Source organism: Pectinophora gossypiella, chromosome 12, assembly GCF_024362695.1.
Source record: "Pectinophora gossypiella chromosome 12, ilPecGoss1.1, whole genome shotgun sequence".
NCBI lineage: Eukaryota > Metazoa > Arthropoda > Insecta > Lepidoptera > Gelechiidae > Pectinophora > Pectinophora gossypiella.
Window position 1 is genome coordinate 5,699,139 of NC_065415.1, and position 21,150 is coordinate 5,720,288.

General features: G+C 38.7%; 1 protein-coding gene across 2 annotated transcripts in view; it reads right to left on the bottom strand.

Moving 5' to 3' along the window:
- The window catches only part of LOC126371147 (lysine-specific demethylase 3A), a 177,906-nt gene that overhangs the window by 74,372 nt on the left and 82,384 nt on the right, over positions 1 to 21,150 (bottom strand). Inside the window, exons 1-2 of one of the 2 annotated variants that reach the window (XM_050016370.1) lie at positions 19,470 to 19,525; positions 11,183 to 11,294 (exon numbers count right to left, since the gene is read on the bottom strand). Coding sequence is in view for 1 of the 2 variants with exons in the window: in XM_050016369.1 (XP_049872326.1) it covers positions 11,183 to 11,294 (112 nt within the window). In the remaining variant the exon portion in view is untranslated. Of the gene's footprint in view, positions 1 to 11,182; positions 11,295 to 19,469; positions 19,526 to 21,150 lie in introns of those variants that run through there. The other variant, XM_050016369.1, reaches the window with a different exon arrangement.

Below are 21,150 nucleotides of genomic sequence, written 5' to 3' on the forward strand. Positions count from 1 at the left end.
ATTGTGAACGGCTGAAAAACAAACATTTCTCATTAGGCGAGTAGCGCGAACCGGCATTGTTCTCCGAGAGGACATAACGGACCGTGTCGGATTTACGTCAACGCCGACCGACGACCTTTGGAATGCTACTGCAAGGGTTAGCTTCGAGGATTCATCTAATTTTATGCACAAAACTTCCGTAATTTGATTCGTTTCGCTTTTACCATTCCAAGAATATTCAATTTCCGTCTGTTTCATTCTGGTAGTTAATGAGATTGGGTTAAGGTGAAGATCTTGCAGAATTTTTTTACTGGGTGTAAATGAAATACAGATGCCACGGAAAAGGTTTGAAAAGAAAATGTCTTACTGTATAAAGTAAATCTTAAAAGACAGGCAGGTGAGTGATCAATGATACTCATCAAAAACGTTATTGTCTGTTAATATTAACAGCATAAATTATGTAATTTAATCTATCAGCCTCCGGCAGAACGTTAACGAGTGGAGTGGAACGGGGGGTCAATGGCCGACAGACCTCGGACCAATTCGCGACATGAGATTGAATAATAAGTTGATTGCGGCCCGCCAAGGCCGGCCGCCATTCCACGCGCGCGGCAGCCATTTTGCGTTGCGACCGCGTGCATAGACCAACGCTTCCATTCCATCTAAATTATTCTCTATGACCCAATTTCCCTTAAAACATTACACCCTTCACTTTATTGTGGTGAGCGCATTGATTGCATCAAATCGAAAATGTTTCCTTGTACAATAAGTATGTCGATCTAATAAACAAACTCCACAACACATTCGTATGTAAATTTTAAATAAAAATAGACGTGTTTTTAAATTACTCCGTATTTACATTTTTATTGGTTAGTTCATGCTAAAAAAGTTCATATATTTTAATTTGTTGAGAAGTATTAACGGATGTAATTTAGTTCACAAGAGGAGATAATATATTATGGCGTAATCTATAATTAAACTGGCAAATAGACATGGAATTGTAAAGAAAGACGTGTTATGATGATTACAAATGATTGTAGTGAATGGAGATTAAGAGTATTACATGACATAATGACGAGTTTATTATGATAATTAATCTGCACTTAGCTACGCCCGGCCCTCGCCTATAAATAGATGTTACGTAAGTACGTCTGTCTCTGTCTTTTATAAGATAATAGCCGTGCTTTAATTGTCAGATGATATTGCAATTCCTGCAATTAAAATAAACGTAGCGTGGGGTTACCGCCGCATAGCTCACCTCGTAATTATACCGTTCATTGCAGCACATTTTATTCAATAAATCATTCTAGCACGTCGTTAGTACTTATAGGTACCGCGAAAGCAATACATTTTTGAATGGACGAAACATGCGTGAGTCATATACTAACTTGTTGGCTCTACGCTCTACTACTTTATTATTAATTCTACTTTGAATTTGCATCCGGTTTCAGCTTCTTTGTGATATTTTCTTTAATTCGACACACAATTGCTATAATCTTTTTTTAAATGTTTCGAGCATTTTTAAGTGATATAATTTGCTGCTCGTTTTTAACAAGTTTAACGTTACAATCAAGATCTGCACTCGCTATCACATTTGGTCCAAACGGCTGTTTTATGTCTCCCTCGCTCACTCGTTCAATAAACATTGGAACCGCAACTTTCACCAACCGAGATATTCTCTCAATTTACTTAAGTGCCGCGTCTATTTTGCAAGAGATGCAGCTTGATTGCATCAATTTAATGTTCTTTTGATTTGTAGGAAGGATTTGAAATCTAAGCTTCGATCTGTAAATATTTTATTGGTTTAATTTTATTTTTAGTCAGAAACTTCTCATCAGAATCCCAGAATATCTTTTAAATGAAATGGTCAAACTCGCCTTTAAACAATATTAAAAATAAACAAGGTTTAAAAACATAAAACCACTATTTTTAGCTAGATTCCTTTAAGATGTGAACCTAAAACAATTATTATTCTGCGTTTTTTCACTTTAGCTTTATGGAGTTTAGTTCCAACCACAATTATAACATTCAACAAATCCCATGACTATTCAAACCCCGTTTCGTCTATACATTTGGTAGTGTTTTACGAGTATAGACGTTGTTAAGTAGGAGTAGTACTGGCGTGTCCACGATCCGTGTCTTAATAGCATCACGTCCATTATCTCGTGACTGTAAAGCAAATTATTGCGTGTCCATATCACATCCACAATCGTTTCTGTTTATCGTCTTGTAAAATTGCGATTCGAACCGAGGCCGCGAGTCTAGTTTCCGTCAGAAGACGACGTCCCCATTTTGAATTATATGCCGCCTAAATTGATAGAGATTTCGCATTCCTTGTTTAGCAACCCCTTAAAGTCCATTAAAGGATTACTATTACCTATAGTTTATTTTAGGTTAGTAGTTTAATAGCAGTTTGGCTAAGGACTTAGGAAGATATTTAAATGTTTATTTGCAAACTCTTGCATTCACGTGTTTTGCCTGCTGTGGCACATCTGACTGTGAGTAATCAATAAGTCGTTCCATTATTATTTTATTTAATTACAGCCATTCTACTGTGATGTTGTCGGTTTAAAGTTAAGAAATTTGATTGTTTTGTTTGGTAATCCCGGAAGACAATCACGACTTTTTATAGAAACGTCGAACATTACACATTAATAAAGAAGGTCAACGAATATCAATAAAGTATTGTGTTTCTTGCCGGTTCATTCAATGTTGCGTAAATATGTAAAGTTAATTTGATTTATTTGGATCGTGTTACAAAGTTGACAATTATGTAAATTAATTCAATCACATATGCAAATGTGTTTGCGTTTTAATATATTATGCATAATGCATTAAGAATACTATCTTTGGACATGTTAAGCAAACGGGTTCGACGACACTGATGTATTACAGATCGGGTCGAATGTCTACTGAGAGTACCGATGCTATCAACCATTTAATCCAGCTATTAACCTACGAGAAGATAATGATATGAATCAAAGACAATGATGCAACAAGTCGAGTTCATCCATAACGGCCAGGTTATTTATTCAACGACGATGCACAAAAGGCCGTGAGCGTCAATCAACGCAACGATCAATTTAAATGCGCCCGCGCACCGCCGTGACGTAACCGCCGCCATATTGGAACTCGTCTCGCGGGTGACCCGACAGCGAGGCGAAATAAAGTACTTTTTAAGTGAGTTAAATTTTATTCTTGACCTTCTAAAGTTAGGTGTTATAACGGTTGAAATAACAGGGTTTGAAACCTTAGTGTTTTTGAACAATAACAACCGGGCAACCGCAACAGGTATTTAGTTCACAAGGCAAAGAAGTAATTAATACAAGAATTACAAAAACAACATTTCTGTATGTAGGTACATACACGTGGCGCATCGTGTTCAATGCAGTCCAGTAATTTATGTATATCTGAGACATTGTTTACGTTGCATACATGATTATTGATCACTCAAGAAAAATATATGCAAACGCCATTGTAATTCAACACCTTGCTTTGTCATTTACTTTAAAACAAACGATCCTTCTACAGCCAATACGTAAACATTAGTCACTAGCTCAATGCTTTTACTTAATTAAACATGTAAAACAGGTCGCATTCCATTTCAATTAGAGATCTCATCGCTATTCAAAATAAACCACGAGTTCAGCGGTCACTTAACGTAAAAGCCGCATCGAAACAAGTTCCATGAAAGGGTTGTGATAAATTCTTCTAGGAACCGATTAAGATTCGACAGCAAAATTCCTTTTATGGGCACTATGAATCTTCCCCTTTACTGCGATTAGAGAGAGATGAATGTATGTGGGAGATTATCCTGATAGTGCCTGCAGCCCTACCCCGTATTTATGGTCCGGTGTCGGTTGCCGAACCGGTTCTGGGCGGTCTCAACCGGCCACGCTCCAGAGGGCAAATAAAAGTCATAACGGAGCGAGAGTAACCATTCGTGATAATTGTGTGAAGAATGCATTCGCAGTACCCTGTGAGAAGCCTTCGTGTGGTCGTGACTCCTTATTTGAGGCTGTTAACGCGAAATGGAAAAGTGGATAATCAAAGTACTACGTAATTTTCAAAGCATTCACATTCTTTGAAGCTGCATAGAGCATTGAGATTGACGTTCATGAACATAAATAACCGCCAGTAGATTACTCATTCTATTGCTATTAAGAACTACCTACACAATTCCCAATTTAATTGTACTAAAAGAAAGTATGAGCATTAATAACTGCAATAAGATTAATAGCCTGTACTTTTCAGTAAACAAGACATAATATTTTGATATTCTAATGAGAGCGAGTGAAGATAAATCTTTATGATAATTCTTAAGACTGTAGAAAGGTTTGTTCCAATGAAAAGAAACATGCGTGGTAGATTTCATCTTGAGCGACCCTTCCTTTGTTTTATTTAAAACCTTTATATACAATGCCTCGTGCGTGCTACCTCTTTTCAATACGCTTATAAACCAACCCTTCACTGTCCGTTCAATAAATTTCAAAAGGATAAGATAAAGACAAGTATAGTTAACAAGGCTGTTATGAACGGCTGAGGTAATCGAGATTGGGTCGGCGAGGTGCGAGCGAGACAGCGCACACAGTAGTTCAAGTAACGGTACACCGGGGTGAAAGTACACGTAATGTTGAGTCAAGTGTAGAGTTTTAACTCTACCGTGCAGCCAGCCTATTTATATTGCCTTCCGCTTGAGCGCGCGATACACGTAGTAAATTAAAACGCCTATAAAATAACAAGCTAATTACCATTCGGATAACGTATCGACGAGAATTAAAGACGACCATAAAAATGCAACAAATTCAATTTTGAAGATATTCTCTGAGGAAATTTAAATAACTAGTTGCGAAACGAGTTGAAATACAGGTTTGATATTAACACGCGACTTATTTGCAGGCGGACCACGATCGGCACGGTGGCAGCCGTCGAAAATATGCAAATTCGTGTTTATGCAGAGTCGAGGACGGAAACGGTACCGCCGGCCATTTGCAATTCCACAATGATATTGTATAAAATGGAGACGATGGTATGAATAAATAAATAGAATAGAGTGTGAGGATTCTGTGCGCGTCCACGGCCGCGTTCCCACCGGCCATTGTTCTTTACGTAACGACGACGTGACGCGCACACGCAACACAGCCACTAACGTATCGACACGCGCCTGTGACACCCACGGGTTAAAGCTCGAACAAATCTTGATTTTCCTAAACAACTCCAATTCTATTATCTACGTAACGAAAATTTAACAGGTAGTGCTCATAGAAGCAAATTCCTTCATCATAAACTCGTTCTGAAATAAAAATTATAAAGCTCGTAAAGAATCTCTATGTATATCGCTGTCATAAATCTTCAATAACGGTTGATTCGACACAAAAAAGGGCATTGCCGCCTGTCTACCGACGGATCAGAAAATGTTTTAGTAACCCTTATTTTTACACTATTTCAAAGTACCCTCATTCACCCTCAGGGATTGGCTTTAGGGACCACTTGCAAATCTCACTTTATCATAGGGTTTATAAACGTGCCGGTTATATGAAAAAGAAATTAAATCATGAATAGAGTTTATCCGTAAGGAAATTCAATGTGGTGGGTAAAATCGATACGACTGTCGTTGTTACCGTTGCTATAAATATCCACATTAGGTGTGCTGGGAATAATACCTTCTAAAATACTCGCACCTATTTATTTCGGGTTCAGTATAATTGTCTTTTGTGCCTTTATAAATTAGCTAAGTACTTTTATAGAATTTAATTTGAATTTGGAACATGTTTTAAAGTATTCGCAAACAACGAAGTCGTAATTAAAAACACCGTTGCATTCATCTGTCCACGTAAAAGACAAGTCAATAAAGTGAAGGCAGTAAGTAATAAAGGTTCGCCTCAGACAGATATGTTTGTCTAATTAAGTCGCGTGCGATTCTCGGACACGGACGCGTGTGTCAGTGACCTTCGCTTGCCGGATGCGCCGCCGCTCGCGTCGTAGTCGTATCACTTCACGCTGGCACGGTTTCGTTTCCCACACTTCATCTCCTTACAAAACAATACGAATGTCATTTTTAATTGCTCACTAGTGCTGTACACGCACATTCTTTTTATGAAAAGAGTTCATTCAACTTCACTTGTACGCATGTGTGATAGAGTGCCACATTGACAACTTTGAAGAGTTCTTTTCACACCTGAGTGACACTTCAATCGCGGAGGGTGAGCCTAGTAAAGGTGAATAAAAAAGAAACTATTCAGATTTTGCACCAGAAGCTTAAGTAGCACAGTGTACAACCTCGGCTCTGCTATTATGAACCTAAGTAAGTATATAAACGAACCAGAGACTATTAGAATTTAATTAGTAGATAAAGGATTGAAGTAAGGTAGAAAATTGCTACTTGCATTTCAAATTAGTCCAAAAGTTGCACGACAAATGTGGAGTTGAATGGGCTAAATTGCATCATACCTCCGAAGTAATTCGGGTGGCAGGTGAGGTTTATTACTAAAGCAAAGATTGGGGTGATAGGGTGCATTCCTGCACGAAATCGTACGGCCACCCTCCCTACGTGTACCTCCCCTCTCGCCAACCACCCCGGACCTCCGCCTCCGGCGTATTGCGTGCCTCAGCCCGTTCCGTCGGCATGCAAATTTAATGTTGTTATTTTTATTTTGACTTTACAAGGGCAGTGGGGGAAGCAAAGTATGATAAAGGAGCATAATGTGTATAAATGAGCCCCGTTTCCTAAACATGTACAATATTTACACGCAAATTGGGATTTACTTTCAAGAACAGTTTATTAGGAAGACAGAGAGTGAAGATATTTTTGTTGTACCAAGAGTATCTTCATGGCTTCATGTTGTAGAAGAATCGTGATCTTAATCTTAATAAGGTTTTATCTAATCTGAACTGACGACCTCACTACATCTCATTTGTATCTAACGTCGTTTTATCTCGATAATAATGTACAAAACCTTGTTTTGTAGGTATATGTGTTATATGTAAGAGAGTGCACTCCCCGTGTGTCGGTGCATTTAACGGTAAATATGTAAAGTTATGCAAACTGCCGACGCGAGGCGAGCATGCACGCAAAATTTGTGACGTACCCGTCGCCTGAATGCAGATTACTTCGTTATGAAACATCAAGATAGCGTCTTCTAATCTCTCTTAGGCTACAATAACGAAGCATCTGCATTATAATATGAATCAGGTTTGAAGGGAAGAATGTTGCGCAACATTTGTTCGTAGAGGAAATTGTGATCATAATTAATGCCAGTGAAGCATCCTAATGAACGTCACCAAACGGACACGTAACCTACATGTCGTCTGTGCGTAGTATCATCAAATCCTCATCAACGTTGTTGAAATTAATGAGGTCTACTTATCAAATACCTATTAGTACAATAACTCTATAAATTGAACTTTAATTAAAGAGATGTAAACACCAGAAAGGGGAACCAATTAAAATCAAATTGGTTAAACAACCACAGTGACACGAAGGCCTGTAGAGCTTATCCAATATCCGAATTCCGTTCAACAGACGGCTCTGGCACAAAGGACTGTCGCCTCCACGTCGCTTTGTGAACGCATACTACATACATTATGTACTATCACTGCCGGCAAACCCTTTGTTGATTTGATACGCCTTTGGCTGATGTTGCCACATTCTAACTAAAGAAGTAGTTGGATATAGAAGTAGATAGCTACTTCTAATCGTACATATCAAAAAAGTTTTTAAACGTATATAGTAAACAAATATAGTATGTAAGTATAAGAAAGTTATACAACTGTTGAATATCAAACCCAAACAACACTATTGCTTTGTTATAATTAGTTATGTATAAACCAGCTTAGTGGTACAAATATTTGTGCAAACACGAAAATATCAAAATAATAATCATGCGACTGTAAACGTGACTCAGTCAAAATCTGATAAATATTGTGCTCAAAGCAATGGCAGAAACAATGTCAATTATGTAAAGAGGCATTGTTTACCAGAGCGGGCTGCCGGCTCAAGTTGTTACCACTTGCGAACTTGGCTGGTCCCCATTCAAAACTTGCTCGGACGGCGCAGGTCGCGGAAAATTCGACGAAAGTGACCAAAGTTTGAGCGATGAACAACAATGCGAACAAAGTTCCAACGATCCGAACAATATCTATTCGGAACCCACGCGCGCAACTTGCGAATAACAACTTCGAAGCCAATATGGAGTTACCTATTCTGAATAATAACATTCCCTCAGGTTGATCTTCCGTAATTTTACCAAACGCTATATTTCTTGTATTTTATAAGGCAATCTTGCGGTTACTTTGATGTTCCGTCGAGTTATATGTTAAACATTTTATTAAGAACACGTTCAATCCTACGCGGTTAGGTGTTTTAGAAAACATGTAGCCGTACAAACTCGTTTCTGAATTAAAACTGTCTACTGCTTACAATATGAGATGCGAAATTCTGATCATTATTATGGTAATATTTTAGCCCAAAGGACACAAAATTAAATAAAATTTAAATTATTCACAGTATAATCAACGGATACCTCATTCATAAAAAAAACATGTTTAAATATGCAACGTATAGATAGATAGAGGGGAGGGAGCGTTACGAAATCCTCGTTGATACGACAGTTTGCATGGTTTGAATCAAATACGAATGTTGGCACAGACGTGACTGCTGTAGTAAATGTAAAGCAAACACTGACATCGCTACGTGCGTATGTAGGACATTTGTGTGAAAATTTAATTGACGGGACACGATGTATCTCATAAAGTCACATTACAAAAGAGCACTACGTCACCCGGGTGATTTATATGACACATGCAATCCGCGTCCCTTTTCCTGCCCGTGCAGCGTGCGCTCCACAGCATCCTGTGCCGTGACGTCACAGTTCTGTCATATGCAGTCTTCGCGAAGCACGTTTTACCAACGTTTATCACGTTTGTGGAATTATGTTTTATACAACAAACTAAAATTCACCACTTTATCATAAACAGGATTCCGAGGAGAGCAAAGGGGCATCAGTCGCAATTCTAATTCCATTCCAACACGGGTAGAATGTCTCCAAAGGTAGAATTACCCGGTATGGAGTTTCTGGCTACTAATTGAATGAGCGTGCCGTGTATCGCGCGCGAAGCGGTCTACTTCATTAAGCTAATGCCAGTCCGTGGTTGCCGAATGCATCCAATTACTGCGGAGCTAGATTTACCTTTTATGTTGGTAATACGAGTGGTTCCTTTTGCATTCCAGAACACTTCTCCGAAAATATTTATGTTTAAAACAAGTACTTCTAATACACAGGAATGTGTTTAGCAGGGGATTCTCTTAAAATGCATAAATGGTTTTGTCATAATTTTAATTATCATAATCCTTTTCGCATAACGTTTTTAAGCATAATAGTACTTTCCCATAATAACATCTAAGAATACTGGTTTGTTAAGTATAACTCATTTTTGGACTAATATTTGTTGGTATAAATTTGATTCGCATATAAATAGGTATCCGTAATTCTTTTTTAGAATAATAGTGTTTTGTCATAATTTTTACAAGGCATAACAGTAGGTTAGGGTGCGGCGGGGGTGGCCCTTGGGCCACCCCTACGCCGCCAGTATGTTTATCTTACACACGAAAAGTATACTGAATGATCACCAACAGCATGAAATAGAGTCAAAAAATATTAAAAGTCACAATCATGAACCAAATGCAACCAAGGAAAAAGTAAGTTTCGAAAATGTTCAAAGTTGTGCCAAAACTTTTTTTTTCGGAGTATAGTTTTTATGCTTAAAATACTTATGCTTATATGTCATTATTGTCATTAATTATTATGCTTATGGTAGTTATGAGTTTCAAAATTATGCTTAAAAAGTTATGACAAATTAATATTATGCGTAACTAATGATAGGACAAGTAACATTATGACATGGTAAATTATTATATAAAAAATTATGCGTAAAAATAGAGAACCGTTTAGCAGCTATATAACGTTTCCGCTGCAAATGGCAACGATCCATCTTTAATGCAGTCAAGAAACGAGACCAAACCATCCATAAAGGGGAAGTAGAGAAGAATGTACGTCGGATATTTATTGCCCTCAGCTGTTTACAAAGGGATTATTGGGATTTATTTCATGAGAGCTCGGTCTATTTGCTCGTTGATTTGGTATGTAGCGGATACAAATACGAGAATAACATTATTATTTTTTACAATTATGTTCTCGCCTTTACCGGCGCACGTTTTTAAACGTTCGGATTCAGTAGTTAGTAAGCAGTAATTAATATTGAAATTTCGAATGGTATTCAGGTAAGATATTAAATTCCATATTCACTTACTTCTTCTATAGAGAATAGTGCAAATAAATTCGGTAAAATTAACCTAACTGCAAAGATTTCAATCCCTAGAATTGTAGAGCAAGAGAAAACATAGTGGAGCCCGACACACCTGAATGCTCGGAATCGTATCCTATTACGGGCTCGCTCGGATCGTTCCCTGGAGAGTCTTTGTAAGTGCTCCGTTCCGTATATTGCTCCCTGCGACATATCGTGCCTTTTGCAAATAACAGGAATTGTTCCAACAAAGGACTATTGCTTGACGAATAATTTATTTCCTATCATACTCCATACTGTCTCTTTCAAATAACACGTCAAATATCAATCCTTTCATTTATGATATCAATTTACCACAAACGAAACATTGTACTTATTGTCGGGTCTGCAAGATCTGATATTTACAAAATGTTTCACCATCACTAATTTAAGAGCAACGATCTTGTCGGCGCAGCATTCTCCATTCTACTTTACAAAATGTTTATCCGTCGATAATTGATCCTAGCTAACGTAAATCTAAATAATGTACATATTGCATATTTTCGTTGGCAAGGATTTGTGGGTTGGTTGTGGAAGTGTTCAAATGATTTAAATGATTTTTCATTTCCAATAACAAAAATTAACGCATGAAATACCTCATACTTTATGTTAAATAGGTAAGTATGTGATGATTTATCATTTGTAACGTGCTTACGGCCGGAAAAGTAATGAATGCCATCCGAGGAACCAACCGAGTCCAGTAAAGAACAAAAAGAAACTACGTACTTATTATCTTTGTTCTTATCATCTCCGTTCTTTAAGCTGTCAACGGCTTTTCGTGACGAATCCTATGTTGATGATACTTCAGCCGCTATTTCAGCCACTATTATCACCGCTGGGAATATAACAATGTCTCGTTTACCTGGTGGTGGTGGTTGCGGGTCAACCTGCGTGATCTGGCCGTTGCTCCGCACCGCAGCCTTTTTCCTGCCGCCGGTTGTCGCGGGACTCTTAGTGCTTTCACGCTCAACCCTCTGCAACCAACAAAAACAACCCGTCAGACAGATTTTAACACTTGATACTTTATAATAGGTATAACATGTACAACAACTGTAAAATAAAAAGTAGGTTTCGGATTTCTGTAAGCATGTAATTGATATCAGGAATAAGCAGTTAATACATTTTGTCAGTGTAATGAAGGAAAATGTCGTGTTAATTGTCGTTACAACGAAGTGCCTTAAAAACAAAATCACTCTCTACTTTGTGCTCCGTTGGTAAAAAATATACAAAAAGGAAATTGCTTATCCATATACATTACGTCTTTACCAAGATTCATGTTCCCTAAAATTAGGGGAACGTTTCGTTCTCATTAAAAAGTAATTTAGGTCAGCGTCTAATCTCCACTCCGCCGCTACTGACGGCATAATCGGTGATCTTAAACATCTTTACGTGAACAAGGCTTCAATTGAGGGGAAATAATAACGGGAAGAGTAAAGCTGTGAAATTCAATCGTACGTGAACGTTGGGAAAGATGTCATCACAAAGCGCTTTTTAAAATGGAATCATTGAGTCGTGAAGGAGCAATCCACTTATTTCGGCTGACGGCGGCGGATCGGTGCGATCGCCGCGTCATGGCTGGCGGGTGCTGACTCACGCCGGGCAAGTTGCCGACTCGGGCTAACTCGCGCCGACTCAGCACCAACTCAGCGGCGCACCTCCACCGCTTATTGCGCTGACTGGCCAGAACGATCAACGCTCACCCGCCAGCCGCCGGCCAACCAACCTAATGCACTAATGCTGATTGATATCGAATAATGATAAACTTTACCTCTCGATAATCTTAAATACATTAATACCAATTAGATACAATCGTTAGCAAATATTTCACTTAGAGAAGAACTCAGGTTACTATTAGAAACGAACAGGATCATAATTAAATTCTCGGAAGTTTCTCGAGGGCCAATAAAAGGACCTCTCAAATAAATCAACGGTGTTGAGAAGGGAAACATGAGACGTAATAAAAACGAGGGATAGCGAAGCCCATAACGACAGCGATACAAAAGCTACGAGAACAACCAAGATAAAGATGTATAATTTTCCTCTCGAAATCCCCGTCGGTGTGTGAAAAATTCATCGAATTATAAATACAAAAGAAAGGGCCTACATATGCTATAAAGGTGAAACAAAAGAATATTATTAAAGTAAACAACACACACACATATTATAACTCCAGTTGCGTATATAAAATCGTAACTAGTGACATTAGTATATTAACTTTCCTTTGTTTTCTAGAGGAATTCTGTATGAAAATATTAGCTCAGCTGACCGAGTGTTTGCAATAACAAAATTTACGGTGAAAAGCGTGAAAGAAACTTGGGGAGGTCGGCGAGGGGAGCCGGCACGAAATGCTAAGTACTTGTGAAAAATGGGGCAAAGCCGGGAGTGGGGTGATGCCCCCTCGGGAGGGCCGTGGGGCGCGGAGGCAACGGCGGCGGTCGGGACTGAACTGTTTATGTGCACACCGAACACTATGCTTTGACAGCGCGCTGCGTCGTCACAAAATTGACAAACAACCTGTTTGTGTCACAGCAGGAAATTGAGATGGCGGCTCCATGTTAAGGTTGCATATTTACTAAAACAGAAATATAACAACAATTGTTTATTATAAAGACTTATAAAACATATTTCAAGCAATCAAAAGTGAAAGGTTAGACGATAAAAACATTGACTTGAATGACTTTCAATTTACCCATTAAAGTAAAAAATAATTGTGTAACGTTCCGGAAACCCTATAACACATCAATTAAGTTGCGAAACTGAAACAAACAAAGCGCTAGGTAGAACTTTTTGTTTCAATAGAAAGTTTTAAAGCGTTAATTATAACTTTTGAATTCATACTGCACGAGCTGGAGGAAAAGTTATGAGTCATTTAGTCGTGTTTGTTGAGTTTGACTTTTAAAACGACACCGGTATTATGTCATCTGATAAAAAATGGTAGTAATATTACGTCTGTCATTCTGTGAATCGAATCGATGATTGATTCGACGTTGAGTATCGATTTCCAAGTTCCGACCATTACTAGACTCGGGCGCAATTACTTCCAATTTAATCTTTACTGCAGTTGTAAATGTTTACATGTTTTGTATTTCTATCGGCATATAGGAGTCTTTGAAATATAAAGAATTATTTATCTGCGACTAGGTAATTAAAGAAATAAAAGTTTATCTTTCCATTTGATCATGTTTTCAGCAAGCATTAGAAATTTCAGTCATAGGTTAAACAAGAAATACGAAAAGATGTAAACAGACAATTCTTAGTTGGGTGAAAGTGAATTGTGCTAGAGAAAGTGGGGCTCATGACTGACCTACGCAATGCCACTTGGTAAGTGTGTCATAGGCGCTCTTGCACAACAGCTCTACATTTGCATTCTTCTGCTTACTTCTACTTAATTCACTTCCCTAGACGTTATACATATTTGTCTGCTTTCAAAGGCTTCTCGACAAAACAAGTTCTCTCTCAGCCAACAAATAGAAACTATTCTAGCGATAACGCCTGCCATACTCTATTTATTTGCTCCGAGGTGAAATCGCGCGTTCCGAAACTTTGTAGTTCGAGATAGTTCCCCGTCGGCGTGTATTCGCATAATTTGCGGAGTTTTCTTTCGTTCTTTGTTCTTAACTAATTCTTAAATAACCTTACATCTAAGGTCACGCATAAAAAACATTTTATGCTCTACAGTTTGACATAAAGGCGAGCGATCCATTTTATGTCGCGATACCCTCTGCCGTGTCATTCACCCGAGGGAATAATGGGGGCCTTTACTTCACCCTTTATCGAGCTCTGCGCGTGACAGATCGAAATTGGTGACCATTATTATCGTTTTCTTTGTTGCAATTCATGCGTAGATCCTCTATTACATATTAGCCAAATATTTTATATATTAAATCCTTCTAGTAATAGGTCAATTTCAACTTTTGAAATTACCCATGTTTGTTACTATGTTACAAGTAATAACATGAGCGATTTTAGAAGTTAGAAAGCAATTAGCAGGATACTGGTCCGGAGCGAATCCGAATCGGCCACGGCTCTAATAGGCCCGTACGAATTGGACTAGTTTGCTGTTACTATAAACTTTGCAGATCCATTAATTGGTGTTGTATGAGGCAATTTGTTAGTTGCTGGTGCTGTAGGGGCAAAGCTGCAATAAATCTACCTAACTTTAGATACAAGCCTTGATAATAACGTTTGCTTGGCTCTCGAATAAGTTTTGCTAGCCTGTCGACCGTATTAGCTTCATTTAACATTGTTTTGTCTTTAATTACAAACACGATTATAACATAGTATGTTTTGTGCACGTTTTCATTGAATACAACAAACATCACGTTCACAGCGGTCGTTTTAGGTGCTACAATAGTTGTGTCTAGGTTCTGTATCAATGCCTGTACATTATTCACTGTAGGTACAATGGCCGTCCAGCACACTCCACGGCACACAAGCGGGCTTGTGTATCCAGGCGGTGCTTTGTGAATGGCTGTGGTATCCAGGGCGGCATTGTACCTAGCATCCGACTATACTTGTACCTGAAGTAGGTAGGTATGTAAGTCATCGACGTTTGCTTTCAATCGAATCTCCACAGCTCAAACGTAGGTCGATAACATCCAGTAAAAGTTATGACAATGAATCGTGCGATTTGTACGAAAGTCATTCATTAACTTTGAATAGCTTTTTAGCTAGCTTTGTTTAAGAAATTTGTTGTAACAAACTTAATATCTATAGATATTGATTAATTTCTTATTAAAACATAAGCCACGCTCTTGTCGGTGTAGCATTCTTCATTCTTGTGTATCAAAGGCCAATTCTTTCACTTCCATTAAAATTAAATATTCAAATTAATACGTACTTATGTTCAATTAAATATTCTAGACTACCACAGACCTAAATTATGTTACATTTCTTTTCTCCTTCATGTATAAATATGTCTCTAGAAATACAATTTACTTCTCTAGGCTAGCTAGAGTAATATCCGAAAAAAGCTTGATCACTTAAATGCTAAGAGAGCCCTCAAAGAGGCTTGTAGGTAGAAGTAATTTCCCAGAGTCTTACCACCGAGGGTAAGCCTTTAAACGCCGTCACCTAGCAACGGTGTCTCTCTCTGTTGGGGACTTATTTTGCGAAAATAAGTATTTCTTTGCCAATAGAACGAAATTAGAACATGTTTCAAAACATTTTCCTCTTTATTCAAAAGGAAGCCTGCGAAGGCACGCTTATACATTTTTTTTAATACAACGAAGAAAGTTGATACACAGCTTTCCGTTTACAAAACCCAGTTCAGAATCGTAAAGCTGTAGGTATCGAGTAACTTGAACACCCATTAAAGACCTCAATTAATGTTTAATGCCGTAAACATGCAAATAGCTTGTCAATTTAATGGCTTATTTTATAAATAAGCGATTGTCGATGTACTGTTAGTCAATTCTCTTGAAACGATAAAAGCGTATTCATCAATGCCACTTTGAACAAAAACATACAAAGCCGATTAAGTCAGGCGGCCGACAAAACGTGGCTACATGCAGGTACCTACATTATCCTTTATTAATCCTTTACCACTCGCACATAATACCGTTCACCGCAATAAATAAGCTCTCCGAATAGACCTCATCAATTCCTCGCGTGTTCAACATCATACGTATACAGGATGCTCGATGGCAGGTGAACGGCCCATTGAGTGTCTATAGGGTGATTTATTTGCGTTTACCTACAGGGTTGTCGCTTGCCGCTCCCTCGGATACTATACCGTCGACTGACCACGATAACGTGGTCTATTGACTCGCGCTCGAGACGTACCAAGGGAACGACAACTGGAAATGTATATGAGACAACGCAGCTCTGGTTTAATTGGACAATTTGTACTCGGGAGGTTAACGGTCCGTTAATTTTGAGCATTGCACTTTGTTAGAAGGAACGTTTTCCATTGAAAACAGAAGTTCTATTTAGACGCAATTAGACCTTTATGTTTCAATGAATAATAAAACGGTCTACAACAGGAAAATAAAATAACTTAATGCGTAAGTTTAAGGGCAAGGAAATAGAAACAATGGGTGTGGGTAAACGACACTATTATATAGGTAGTTAAATTGAATATCGAGCAAATAACTAGCCACGTCAACTGCACGACCGCACAATAGATTCTGTTTATCAACAATGTTTGCGTTGACAACAATCAACAACGGCATACGAACATACAGTTGCATAATGCATGTCTATTATCTACTTACACATATTACGCAACGCCTCTGACCTTTGGTCTACTATTACGACGTAGACAGTATGTATGTACTAACGACATATTAATGATAGAACCGTTTACTTATCTATCGCTAAATGTGCTAATTAGACGGGACTGGTAGATTAGCATCGTTCAGTACTAGACGATAAACAGTATATTGACCTCTTTAACCTTAGAAGCATTATCGACAATCACGAAGTCGTTATTTGCTGATTCCAGTTCTAGTCTCTTTATGACGTCAAGGCTAATTGAATCACGTAAAATCTTTATCGACGATGCATGTGCGTAATTCTATATGCGCTCATCCAAACCAAACAAAGCTAAAGCTGGTGAAGTGTTTCGCCTGGAGTCAACGCGTACAATGTTCATTCGTCGTGTTCCGTGCATTTATCTCTCAATCTTGCGCAGCCGGCGGCCGGGCGGGAGTGCAATACGAGCCGTCGTACCGGTACCCCCTCGCCCCTCGGTACTATAACCGGTATTCCTGCCCTAAGCCTCCGGGGCTGCCTTCTCTAACTAGATTATAGCGCGGATACGGCTACCTACTCCTTACCTTCAGTATAAACCGAGATTTAAAATACCAGCAGCTTTGTAAAGCCTCGAGCCAATAAATATATAGAAAAGGTTATGAAATGTAAGACATTACGTTACGTGTTATCAGAAATCTTGTTGCTACCGTGATGTAATCCTTGATTGTGTTCAAAATCGTTTACTAACTTAAGTGTTGCTTAAAAGCAAACGCCTTGCAAAATGACGGATTCTTGTGAGCGATTTGTGCCAAAATACGTACTTTTCCAACTTATGAGGTTATGACTATCTTTTACTGCCATTGCCATAAATATCACGACGTGCTAAAATGTTACTTTTAAGTACGAATGGAATAGATTGTTGAACTATAACTGGCGTAAAACAGAACATATAAAACTGAAACTTGGCGGGTTTCCAACATCTGCTTTATTACTGTCTCATGCACTGGCTATAACTAAAGGAATAGCTAATTAATCTACGTGAATGCAAGTTGAGAAAAGTAGGTCGAACAATAAAGAGAGATTAAATTTTGCCATTTTACCCACCTATGGAAGTAATGGCTCATTAAGTCAAGGAGTAGCAGTAAAATTTAAAATTAGTTCCAAGGGTGCTGTAGCGTTGGAACGCAACTAGCAACTTGTAAATAAACAGCTATGTCGCGTGATCATTACAAGCATAATAAGCTGTAGATATGGTTTAAAGCCACAAACTGCCGTGACAAGCCGGCTTATTAAATCAAACCGAGGGATTTGCATAACGGCGCATCTCGGGCGGTTGTCGTAAATCGAGCTGCGTCGTGACCGCTTAACGCTTGTCGGAAGTACACCGCAACTTGTGTGTCTGTCTTATTCAGCATCTAATGCGTGTCAGGTATTTTGCAAACCACCACAACCCTGTTAAATTTCAATGAGATATAAATTGATGACCTATAGGTACAAATACGTGTCTGACTGCCTGTACGTTAGCAAAGTTGGTGATTCTCTATTTCCGATGTTATATATCCGGCGCTTCAATACTCAAGTATATTTTTTTAATCTTGTGTGAAGGCAGCCGCAGGTATTCGATACTCGCATACCCAGGCACGAGCGGCTGTGTAAGGGGGGCTCGCTCCGATGTCAGTGATATATATCACTACAACACGACCGAGTAGGCGTACTACATTCTACGTGGGCAGACGGCCACAATCGAGACTGCCTTTATGTTGTTACTTACCCATTCTACTCCCTATTTGGAATTTATTGCCTTATTCACATATAGGCATGTCTTATAAACTCCAATTAATGACAACTATCACTATACAAGGAGAGACGACAACACCTGTTAAGAATTATGTAACCGCGCTCTCTTATACAGAATTACAACTTCAAAGAAAGTAGGTAGTTACTACGTGACCTTTAAAAGTTGTAGTATTATGAGAACAGCGCAACACAATACATTCCAATCAAAGAGTGAATGTTTATAAATAACGCGTCCAGTCGCGCTCGCTTTATCATACCGAACAAAGGAACAATAACGACCAACAAAGAAGTTAGAAAAGAACAAAAGCAAACATCGGAGCGAGTCAAACGAGCTGTTTCCTTCGAAGGCGATGTAATAACAATAACAACATGGCGTCGCGGCGCGGTGCGTGCGGTGCGCGCGGCTGCCGCGGCGCGCGACTGGTCTAATTCCGCACTCCGCACTCTCGCGAGTTACAACGAGTTTCCATATCCGAAAGTATAATAAACGGCTTCGGAATTAACGGAGCAGAGCTGCATCCGCCAAAAAGAGATAGTTACCATCCGATACGAGCTAAAGAGGGACGGTGTCGTATCGGGGTGTGGCTATCTCTACCCACTTTGTATGCGGTGCAAGCTCAGCGTACATACTTGCACGCTACTGCAATAATATACATACGAGTGCATTAGGTAGCGTTCATGCCATTATATGGTAATTAGCTTTCCGATGCGTGCCCACCGGTGCAGATTAGAAGCGTGAATCAGGAGACAAAGAGAACGAAACTGACAATTAGATCACAAGACAGTAGCTAACACAGTTTGCCAACTAACTACTGATTTAATTTAAAACTAATTAAGGTAGATAAATTAGTTCTAAATGTGACTCGTGAAGAGATAGAATAGAGATATAACTACAGAAAATAAATATTGTAGAAGAAAAGAATAAAAACTTTAATGGAACATAAAACAAGAACTTTACGTTGTTTATTTGCATAAATTATTTAAATATGTAGTCATAATTTTCACACACATATTAAGAAACAACTACCTACAGATATAGACATAGATAAGGTAAAATAAATGCGACAGGGCATGAGATTTATAATGCAAAACATAAATAATTATGTAAGAGGAAGTCACAAGTGCGTCCTAAAAGCCAACAATGAGTCATAAAGTACCGGTGCCGTCGGCGTCCGCCGCTCCACGGTCCAAAATGGCCACAAATCACCAAAATCACTTCACGACGTCACGCGAAACATTAGAAATTCGAATAAACTTGTGACGCTCAAATGCGGTGAAAGGCAAGATGCGTTCCGTAAACGATACGAACGAGTAACCAAGCGCTGTGGTGTCTCTGTGGGAGAATGGCGCATACTGCCGTCGCGGAGCGCGGGGGGCCCCGCCCGCGCCGCGCCCGCCAGACACAAGCTTGCATAATTAATTGGACTTCACACACGTTGCGCCTTCCGTAAATGCAAGGTCATTGTTTTTGTGATAACAAGATACCGATGATGGGATTTCTCATAACTTTAACATACTTCTGAACAATGTAGCAAAGTTTTGAATGTAGGTAAGCCTGCTGTTGCTATGACAAAGAAAACTATTTTACATTCACAATAAGTAAAGTAGAAGGTGCCATACAATTAACAATTGAACATGCTTTTCAAAGTCACCTACAATTTTAAACTGCCTTAATTCATATGCAAATACACGAACGAAATACGTAACCGAGCGGAACCAAATGGTATCAAAGTCGAGACACTTCGCAAACAATAAATTATAAAATTTCCGTCAAAACCAAACTTGTCGTCATCCAGGTCAAAACGAATATTAACCTTCAAACAAAACAAGAACAAAGTAGTAAGTGGCACGTTAAAGGGGACCCTTTTGACAGGTGGAGGGTGGGAGAGGGTGGATTCGGTTACCCGGGCGAGCCAGACGAATCCCGGCATCCCGCACTTGTCCGGATCGATACACCAGTGCACGGAACTCGGCAACTCGCATTAACTAACTCCGATAGAGGTGGAAAGTCGAGGGATGTTGTATCAAACTTTACCGATTACCGCGAGGCTCCCCTCGTAAATGAATCACGAGTAACAATATTGACATCCTCAATGACAACGCGTGTTGTTGCTGTAAGCGAGTGTCAGCCAGTGAAACACTTGTAATTGTGTTAAACAGCGCAAGCAATTAAAATATATCACCTATTTGCAACTCGCAGATTTACTGTAGGACCTATTTCAGCTTTAATATTATAGCTAAAATCATTGATACACAACTACTAGTTGTATATCAATGCTAACAATTGAGCAACCGTCAAAGTATGTACGGTGAAACTGGTAGCCGTTCCTATAATAGATACAATTAAATCTGTTCTAAGCAATGGAATCTTGTAATCAATAAAAGTCATAATGATTTTATTAGACAGTGAAGAATTTATTTCATAGCTTTATAGCCTTCATAGACTTGGACGTGGACACTCAGTATGATTTATCAAAATTATGCTGCCATATAATATTATTACAATTCGTAAAAATATAACCGCATAATGATAAATTGTTCACGGCAAGGTCTAATATCTGACTTATAATAACACGCAAGATGCACCGACGTCTCTAGACGTAGATAATAATAAAATTCAAAATGGAGCCCATTCATCATCGTTATATTGTCAACGTTCTGACCCCAGAGCAAAAGGTTTATTTATACCGTTTCGTCTTGCGACCGCTTTGCGTTCAGGGCTCTACAAGAAACTGTCCATCTATCTGCAGATGCTTGCATTAATTAGTTTAATAACATTAGGTTAATTAGGATCAATATTATGTGTTTTTATTAAAATAAAATGCAATATTGACAGCG